The sequence below is a fragment of the Mesoplodon bidens genome (genome assembly GCF_964165515.1).
Source record: "Mesoplodon bidens genome assembly, chromosome: 3".
Taxonomy (NCBI): Eukaryota; Metazoa; Chordata; class Mammalia; order Artiodactyla; family Ziphiidae; genus Mesoplodon; species Mesoplodon bidens.
Window position 1 is genome coordinate 102,652,664 of NC_138178.1, and position 10,557 is coordinate 102,663,220.

The window sequence follows — 10,557 nt, forward strand, 5'->3', positions numbered from 1 at the left end:
TTGGTTATACATTTTAATTGAATTATTCACAATTTTGAATTTTTCATTTTGTCCAGTTAGTATAAATAATCAAGAGTTTCCTATAGTGCTGAAAGGGTAGATGTAGATAATAGAAAGCAATAACCAGTAATGAGAATAAGTATGTCCTTCTTTAGATAGACTCTAGTCTCAAAGTCCTGTGGGATTTACAAGTTAGAGCCACTAACTAACAAGCTCATCAGAATTCTTTCTTTAATGAGGTAACACTGTGGTATTGGCAACTGGGGAATTGTTTGCCCATAGTGAACTGGCATGTAGTGGTCCCCAGTTCTGGGCTCTCAGAGCAGCTTATGCCAGGATTCTGTCCACACTTGCATCTGGGGGCCTTGGGGACCCCGTCGACAACTTCCATGGAGGCATGGATGAAGTTATTGCTCAGCGTGAATGGCTCATTAGCTTCTGAAATTTTTCTCCACACTGTCATGTAATTGCAGTATTTTTTCTATCACCTGGACTGCTTTTGGAGGGGAAGCTGTAATGTAATCTTCTGAATGTCAGTTATGAGGAAGACGTAATATCTTTGGACATGCTGAGGCTGGTATTTTTATCTAACAGAGTCAAATGTATTAATACCTCAGTGGTCTGTTTTTCCTGGTCACTTTTTGCCATGTAATATTGCATCGCTTCCCCTAAAAATTCTTCTTTAATTATCTCCATTATGCTTTCCAAAACTCCTGCAAAAACCAAACCCAAGCCAAGTAGCAGCAGAGGGAAGGAAGGTCTCCATCTCAGATCTAGGGTAAACTCTTCTGCAGTCAAAAAAAATTTTTTTTTAATATTTAATTAATTTATTTATTTCGCTGTGCCGGGTCTTAGTTGTGGCATGGGGGATCTTAGTTGTAGCACACGGATCTTTTAGTTACAGCATGCGGATCTTTTAGTTGTGGCATGCGGACTCTTAGTTGCAGCATGCATGAGGTATCTAGTTCCCTAACCAGGGATCAAACCCAGGCCCCCTGCATTGGGAACACAGAGTCTTAGTCACTGGAAGGGAAGTCCCCTTCTGCAGTCAAAATTAAAAGATAAAAATGAGGAAAATATTAAAGGGATAGCTCTCTTTTCCTTATGACATTCCCAGTGTTGACCCCTACATGTAAGTTAAGACTCCCACATCTGTTAATGGAAGTATGACATATGGAGAAGACAATCAGCAGTGGAGTCTGAAGACCCAAACTTCAAATCCTAGTTTATCCACTAATAAACAATTTATTCCACCTCATTTAACTAACTTCAGTTTCCCCTTGTGAAGAAAAAAAGAAAAGAAAATGTTAGAATTATACAAGATAATATGTTTAAAGTGCCCAGAACCAAGTAGTCATTTCTCTTCCTTTTCCCCTTGTCTATAATCTCACTGGTAGGGTCTGTAATCTCCACAGTGGGTCACAATAATCTCACCCAACACATTCCTCACTATTCCTGTATCTCCTCCAGCCTCACACAGTACCTGGCACATGGCAGCCACTTGAAAAAAACCACAATGTTATTTTCCCTATCTCTCATTTCTTTTCCCACCAATTCTCAGTCATGGAATTTCTTTCATTACCAGTTTCCTTTGGCAAGTTGATCCTGAGGAGAAAGATTCCAGCTTGTTGCAAGGCAAGAAGTGACACTGTATTTGTTTCCTGGGCGTTTCTCTTATTGGGTCCAACAAACGAAGGAGGGGAAGAAGGGGGAGGCAGAATTGTATGAGACAGGAGGAGGAGATTGGAATCAGTGTTTGGAGAGCTGAATGCAGTATCCATTTGGCTCTCAGAATCCCAGTAGAGCGGCACCATTGCTTCCTCTCCTGTGAAATCCTCCCTGTCTATTTATACTTTAACCCAGAGTGATTTTTTTGTTGTTGGTTTTTTGAAACCCCACAGCATAGATAATATTGTACTTGAATTGATATGTTCTTTTTTGATTTTTGAAGTTAGTTGATACATGTTAGTCTTTTCTCCCTCTTATTAAGGTTGCAAATTCCTTGAGCCTGGAACATAGTCTCTGCTTCTTTTCATTGTGTAGAAACACTGACCTGTATATACACTAGTTTCTCAACAATATTTGTCAACAATATAACATGGCTTTACTAGTATAGAAAGTCCTTTACTTGAGGCCAGTGCTGGAAAATTCATAATGAGAATCCCAGAAAGAATGGCTATTTAGGGTAATAATATTTACTCTTGCTCTAGAAAGATCTCCTTATTTTTCTCTTTATTCTCTCCTACCTCTAAGAGCCTCCTTCCCTTATGCTGGTATCTCCTGTATTATCACACATACCTCCTAGTCACCACTCCTTACCCCTCCAATTGCTTCAATACACTACTTTTCTAAAAATACCACTTGCAATGACATTATTTTAGGAAACTTGAGATATTCCTTATTGTCTAAATGAGGTAATCTAATCTCCTGAGGCCACTTAGTCAAAATTCTACATGATCTAATATCAACCTGCCTCTCAAGTTTGATCTCCCATTATTTTGGTACACAAACCTGCTCCAGTCAAATCAGTGTGACCCACTCTTCTGTGAATACACACTATTCTGTCTCTCCACTGTGGCTCCTTTCTTGAATGCCTACTCTTTTCTGCCTCTTGAAGTCCTTCAAAGCCCAATTCAGATCCCATTCTTTCTTTGACTCTCTTTCTCCCTGCTTACGTCTACCAAATCCATTTCTCACTTCTCTGAAGTTTCTATCACTCACTTCTTATACCACTCATTTGACATTAGTACATATGGACTTGTTTTTTTTTATTGTACTTGATTTTAAAATGTCTTGCATGTGAAATTAGAGCAAAGACCTGGTACCAAAAATATATAAGCCTTATTAATTGGGTTGATTGATTATTGATAGATTATTAAAAATTCAGTGGATGTGTTCATGTGTGTGCCTTGAGCATGGACTTGGTGCAGGTTGAAGGGAAGAGGGAAGAAGGATTTTGATTGCTTCCTAAACATCCTCTACCACCGCATCAATAGTGAGGTGATAATAGGAAAACAGAGAGACAACAAAGGAGAAAAATAAACAAGAATAAGAGCAGTACAGAAATTCCCAGTTTTTCTAAAACATTTTAAGTGGGCAGAATTCACAGCCACCTGGGTCTGATTGGGCTTGCTGGTGCTCATTTAAAATATATAACCCCACCCCTTGCAAACTACAAATGTCTAAAATGTCACAATTTATTTGAATTGTGATTTGATCCTTATTGAATGAAAATACTCTGAGGATAGATTCCATCTGATATCCTTAGTTACTTACACTTTAATAGGAATGCATTTATCTGCAAGATTTTTTTTTTAATTAGAAAGGGAGGTTAGGGGAAGAAGGGAAGAAAAAGCACTGAGAAGGAAAGAAAGGACAGTTAAGCCTAGGGAGAGGGATAGGAAACGGAATCAGAATTCAGAACATAGAAACACCGCCTAAAGAACACATTTCAGCTACTTTTGCCCAAGAAATGATGCTGCTACCAGGACCCAATGTGTCATATGATGGGGACCAGCTGTTTCCTGCTCAGCATCTATTCAGGTGCTGGGGGCTCTGCTTCCTTGGTGACATACACACTTTCATGAAGACAACAATGACAATGGGATTTCCACAGAGAAATGAGTAATAGAACTCAGCTGCAAAAGGGCCACCCAGAGAGGTAAGCCTCTACTTACAATGTTGCAAAGTGTCCTTTACACATGATTGCCACCCTTTTCCCTCCATAAATCTAATCAATCTGTTAGAACTTGATGTTTACTAATGACAGAGTTAACAACTAGCCTAGGTTGATCTGACCTTAAATTAAGTACAAATAAATAATGCAAAAGTTGAAGTCTCTCAACTGAAAATATAAGAACAGAAAGGGCCCTCTAAATCTTGTGCATTGCCCGTGTCTGCTCCAGCTCACTGTATGAGTTTCTGGCTATCACTTACAGGATTAAAATGTCATAGCTCAGAATTCGTGGTCTTATAATCTGGCCCTTACTTGCCAATTACTCCCCCCCTTTTTTTTTTACCACCCCCCAGTACTAATCTCCCAATCCCTGGCAACTCCAACGAGGCCAGTTTCTAGACTCCCTAAGAAATAGAATTGTGGAGTAATAGACGAGGAAAGAATCTCAAAGATTATCTAGTTCAAGCTCCTCACTATACAGATGAGGAAACTGATAGGAACAGAACTTAATCAAATCCCCAGACTTAGGAACCTCTCTTTCACTTCCTTCTCTTCCTTTGCCCTCTCACTCTAAAGATCCTCTGCCCATAGCTGAATGAGGAGGAACTAAAAAAACAGTCCAGGGCGTCCCTGGTGGCGCAGTGGTTGAGAGAAGTCTCCAGCTAGAGGAAAATGAGCAGTGGCCTGGGAGTCATGAAAGCGAGGTTCCTATCTTCATACTGGCTTTGCCACTAACTAGCTCTGTGACCCTGACCTTAACTCCACGGGCCTCACTGACCTCCTTTGAAGTGGCTCTGGGAGCTGGCAGAGTTGGTGGAATGCACGAGATAAAAACAGAGAACAATTTTAGAGTGGATAACACACATTCGGTCGTAACCTTCCCTGATTCAGGGCTCTGTGCTTGCTTATTAGAAAGCTGAAATGGGGGTCCCATGGCTTTTTGTGCAAACCCTACTATATCACAGTAATCTTTGTAAAACACAAATCTAGTTCTGTGCCTGTGCTCTCCACCCACACACCCACCTAAACGGTGTCAATGGCTTTTCATAAGTCTTTTTTTTTTCCATAAGTCTTAAAGTAATGACCACAGTCCTTACCGCTGCCTATCAGGCCTTGCAAGGGAGCCTCACCCACGCCACCCTTCCTCTCTCTCTCTATCTCCTTACACTCCCCTTTTCAGTTTCCTGAACTCATCAGGCTTCCTCCCAACTCAAGGTTTTTTTTTTTTTTTTTTTTTCTTTTTTGCGGTATGCGGGCCTCTCACTGTTGTGGCCTCTCCCGTTGCGGAGCACAGGCTCCGGACGCGCAGGCCCAGAGGCCATGGCTCACGGGCCCAGCCGCTCCGCGGCATATGGGATCCTCCCAGACCGGGGCACGAACCCGTATCCCCTGCATCGGCAGGCGGACTCTCAACCACTGCGCCACCAGGGAGGCCCCCCAACTCAAGGTTTTAACACCTAGTTTCCTCATTGTGTTCCTTATTCCATTCACCCCTCCCCATTCTACCTGCTTAAATCCTGTGTGTGCCTCCTTTCCTTAGACAAGCCTTCCCAGAAACCCCAGGGGTTTGTGCTTTGCTTGTGTCACACTCTGTACTTTTCCTTTGTGGCCCTTATCACTAGCATAATAAATTAACTGTATTTCTTGGTTTTTGAAAAATTATTTGATTGTTTCATGAGGGCAGAAACCATGTCTGGTTCCCTGAAGTAATCTCTGCTCCAAGCATAGTGCCTGGAATACAACAAATGTTCAACAAATGTTTGCTCAAAAAATACTCTTTAGGGCTTCCCTGGTGGCGCAGTGGTTGAGAGTCCGCCTGCCGAGGCAGGGGACACGGGTTCATGTCCCGGTCCGCGAAGATCCCACATGCCGCGGAGCGGCTGGGCCCGTGAGCCATGGCCGCTGAGCCTGCGCGTCTGGAGCCTGTGCTCCACAACGGGAAAGGCCACAACAGTGAGAGGCCCGCGTACTGCAAAAAAAAAAAAAAAAAAAAAAAAAATACTGATTGAATGGAAGAATCCATGAGTAAATGTCCTAAAAGAATTAGATTTTGTTCTTTAACAATAGTATCAAAAAGCTATCCTTTGCAAAACTTAACAATCCTTTTTGATACTTTTGGTGGGACCCTGTAGCATCATATGGACCTAAGATCAGAAAGATCAATAAAAGGAAAGAAAAATGTTGATTCACTTCTACTTGAAGACTTTAAATCTGTGATTGTCACTCTTAACTCTCACCTTCAGCTGTTAAAGAGCAACTCAATAGTTTTGCTGGTGGATGCTAGCTCTGTTTTCTGCTTTCCCTCTATAGCCATGGGATGCCATCTACTTTAATAAGTAGTTCAGCTTAATCCCATGAACACCATCTCCCTGGACAATAACACAGCTCTCTCCCCTATAAGTTCCACCTGCCTATAATGCACATGGAAGGATCAGCAAAAAGTAATGGGGTCCCTAGGAATTAATTTTTAATCTGCAAGACCTTAAAGGGAAGACCCGTGGTAATATTTAGTTTGTCCACAAGGGGGCAGATTTCAACTTGCGGTCATAGCTCCTGAGAGCAGCAGAGACACTGCCTATTCATACATACTTTGTGACCCCCTGTTTCATATACTCCTGCCGGCATTCTCCCCACATTCTCCCCACATGTGAGCAATGTCTCCTTAAGACTCATACTTAGAGTGATCCCTCATCACAAAACCTGGTCAAGTGAAGTTGATGAAGTCCTGCTGGGTTTTACACCTCCTTCCCTAACCTTCTTTTTCCTCTCCTCTGCAGTCTCCCTTTTATGGACTTTTGTTCCTCATCTTGTTACGTCACTTGTTTTACATACTCTTACAGAATGGCTAAATGCAACCCTACAGAGTGACCTCAAAACACTATCTGGTTCAGAATTTGCCCAAAGCCATGGAAGCCTGAAGCAGCCCTGTACTTCAGCATCTCTGCCTGGAGAAAGTTTGCAACAGAAGTCAATGGTGCTGATGCGCAATTTACAGCTGCGAGAACCTACTTTGTGCCTTTCTTTATGTCCAGTTGGGAGAACTTTTCAACCCTTCTGTAAAGCATTTACAGGTCCATACTGTGGCTGAGAAGGAGAGCTGCTAGAGAATAAATTTCAGGCATGGCCCTCCCTCAGCCTTTCCCAGAGGGTGGCACACACAGTGGATAACCCACACTGCAAGAGCCCTCTATTCAAGTCCCCAGTACCTCCATGCTCCTTATTCCCCTCAGTGTCCAGGATCCGGGATTCCTTTTTGATTTAAAACAGTTCACACAGAGAATTCCCTGGCTTCCAGTGGTTAGGACTCTGCTCTGTGGCAATAAATAAATAAATAAGTAAAAAAAAACAATTCACACAATTCATTAAACAAATATTTATTGAGTATTTATTAGGTACTAAGAACTGTTCCAGCCTCTGAACAGGAGGCTTTGGCAGTAAAAACAGCAACAACAACAACGATGCCCTGTTCTTGCAGAGCTCCCATTCTAGCGGTTGGGGAGGGAGAATTCAACAACAGCAGGAGCAGCAGCAAAAGTCAGGTGGTGGTACGTGCAAAGAAGAAAATTAAAGTAGAGAAAGGAGAGTAGAGAGCAAAGGGGTGCTATTTCATGCACAGTGGTCAGAGCCATGCAGATATGAAGTGGATAAGATTCAAAGCAGAGAGAAGAGCATGTGCAAAGTTACTGAGGTGGGAATTTCCGAGGAGTACTAGAGGCTAATGTAGTGGGAAGACAGCTGACAAAGGGAGAGACAGTAGGAGATGAGGTCAAAAAAGTGAGGGGAGTCCAAGAAATGACAAAGTCATGTAGAGATTTTTAAAGCCATGGCAAGGAGTTTTAATATTATACGAAATGAAATGGAGATGCATCAAAGGATTTTAAGCAGAGCAATGATCAGCTCTGTCCTAGGCGTTAATAGGATCATTCTCTATGTTAGCAGAAGTTCATGTGCTCAATGCACAGTGAGGCCAGACAAACTGAAATGTCAGAGTTTGGAGCAAGAGTAAGGTTTATTGCAGGGCCACGCAAGGAGCCGGCTGGCTCTTGCTCTGAAAAATCCGAGTTCCCTGAAGGGTTTCAGCAAAAGATTTTTTTTTTTTTTTTTTTTTCGGTATTTGGGCCTCTTACTGTTGTGGCCTCTCCCGTTGCGGAGCACAGGCTCCGGGCGCGCAGGCTCAGCGGCCACGGTTCACGAGCCCAGCCACTCCGCGACAGCTGGGATCTTCCCCCGGTGGAACCCGTGTCCTTTGCATTGGCAAGCGGACTCTCAACCACTGCGCCAGCAGGGAAGCCCACGGAAACAGATTTTTGAAAGCCATGTGAGGGAGGGTGGTCACAGGGTATGTGATCAACTCATGCACAGTTCTCTGATTGGCTGATGGTGACGAAACAGAGCTGTGTCACAGGGGTTAACATTATCAGTCCTTAGGCTCCAGGAGGCCTGGGGCTGTGTGCTCATGCTCATCAAGTAGTTAACATCTTCCATTTGGTGGGGGGTTTTCACATCTGTAAAACAACTCTGGAAACAACTCTGGAAATGTGCATCAAATACTGCTGTTACCTAGCTACTTCAGAGAGAGCTAAAGCAGAGGATATGGGGGAAGGCCTGTCCCGGGAAGGTCCCATAGGGTCCTACTTGGTTACATCTATGCTATGTTGAGAATAGACACCAGGGCCAACCAGGGAGGCTTGCTAAGGGGCTACTGCAATAGTACAGGGGAGAGGTCGTGGTGCCTTGGATTACAAAGGTGGTGGAGGAGGTGGTGAGAAGTGTTTGGGCTCTGGAAATATTCTAAAGGTACAGCCAACATCATTTGTTACAGGACTGACCGTAGGTTATAAGAGGAAGCACTAAAAGATGATTCCAAGATTATTTGTTTCACAGTTCTTCCACATGTCTGAAGAGGTACTAGAAGTTAAATACTCGGGAGAATAATTAAGAGTGAGGTGAAATGTACCTGTGGTTTCTAGGTCTTGTTCATCAGGTGAGTCAGGGCACATCAGACTGAAATAAGAGGATGTGAACACTGCATACCCAGCAGGTAGGGAGAGAGTAGGGGTGAAGGGCATAACCATGTGGGGACCCCATCCTCAAAGACTCCAATGTAATTGGTTCGGTGTTGGACACCGCAGTGAATGGTTAAATCGTTTTACAGGTTAAGCCTAATCTGCAGGCAGGCTTGAGCATCCCTGTTGAGACGTTCACTCCCAGGGTGCTGCGCTACCGGCGACTCCCACACCCCGACGCACACACCCAAGGGCCCTGGAATGTTAGGCTTGACCGAGGGAGGGAGTCCAGGCTTTCTTTGACGAGACACGTCGTCGCACTTGCTGACCTGCGGAGGTCCCAGCACCCAGTGGGCCCCCAGGCTTACAGTGGAGGAAAATTGAGGGTTATGCGAAGCTGTTAATATAAAATACACCTCCATAAGTCCTGAAGGAACAATTCCTGGCTAATAACAAAAAAACTACAAGACAGAAATGATGGTTGATTTTAGAAATAATGATTTCATAGAAGAAATACTGTATGAAATATACCTAATAACATCTGTCATTTATCCTCGTGAATTAATAATACAAGGAGCATTGGTCTAAAGATACATATAAATCTACAATAGTGGAGTATAAACTGGTGTTCATACTGTAAAAGTAGCTACATAGGGTGCTTGCTTAATGTGATGGTGTTTAACATCACATCAATACATCAGAGGCTTTGTGGGAGGTAAGGTAAAGACCAAGACCGCTGGCTAGGAAAAGTAGGGCTCGTCCGGGATTTGAACCCGGGACCTCTCGCACCCTAAGCGAGAATCATACCCCTAGACCAACGAGCCACACGAATCACTTCTTGATCTCTAAACTTTAGTACAGAAACTTTTCACCACGTCCATGGTTGTAAATTCTTCTTTTACCAACTGTGTGCATGGATGACACCTAGTGGAGGAACAAATCACTGCACGCTCTCGTCTAAATTCCCGAATGCAGTGCCACACATCTTTTTTAGGAAAAAAGATTCAGGATCAACAATAATTGCGCTGCATATTTTCGCTTCCGAGTGGGCCAAAGATGCTGCGGGAGTGATGGCAGGCAATCTCATCAGGGACAGTCACAGGCTGAGGGGTAAACCCGTGGCACTGGGGAGGGGAGAGGACCCGCGTTCCCAACAGGGAGTCTCCCTGACGGGTACCGACCCCTCTGCCCGCTGTCGGGCGGAGAGCTGGGCCCAGGTCCGGAGGCTTCTTCTGGCTTCGGCACATTACTGACCTGTTCCTGGGCTCGGCCAGGCTGGGACGTCTCTGGCCCTGCCTTACATGCTATGGAACTCACCGCCCGGTGAGCTTCCGCGTTTCCTCTGGGAAGATCCAGGCGCCTTCTCTTCGCAGGATCCCAGACTCAGCATCTCAAGTAGCGAAAGCTCTCGCCGTGTGGCGCCCTCCGTGGAGAGCCCGCCCGAGGCCCGAGAGAACCCCGACTCTCCCGGGAGACCAGCCTATACCGGGCTCAGGTAGGCGCTCCGTACCCGTTAGAGCTAACAAAGGTTGTCGGGTCTCTCGAGACTCCCTGCGCTTGTGTAATACGACTCTTTCCATCAATCTCAAACACTGTGGCTTCAAAGAAGAAAGGAAGCAAAACAAATCGGGAAGAAAGGGGGAAAAAAGAGATACGAAGAGCCTCCTAAAAAGATAAATATATGAACCATGTGGCGTGAAGGGAAGGGGAGTGGAGGGTACAGGATATGCTTCACAAGCTTATGTCACGGGGTAGCGTGGCCGAGCGGTCTAAGGCGCTGGATTAAGGCTCCAGTCTCTTCGGGGGCGTGGGTTCGAATCCCACCGCTGCCAGGTGATTTTTATAACACTCTAGAGTGTCACAGCCATGAATGCG

General features: G+C 44.4%; 1 protein-coding gene across 1 annotated transcript; it reads right to left on the minus strand.

Moving 5' to 3' along the window:
* Positions 1-217: 217 nt before the first annotated feature.
* RNASE11 (ribonuclease A family member 11 (inactive)) lies at positions 218-9,929 on the minus strand (the record flags this gene model as incomplete). The annotated part of the gene is given in 6 exon segments (XM_081228269.1): positions 218-481; positions 484-537; positions 541-753; positions 755-788; positions 8,830-9,079; positions 9,707-9,929. Coding segments are annotated over 6 exon segments (1,038 nt in total).
* Between the last annotated feature and the right edge of the window lie 628 nt (positions 9,930-10,557).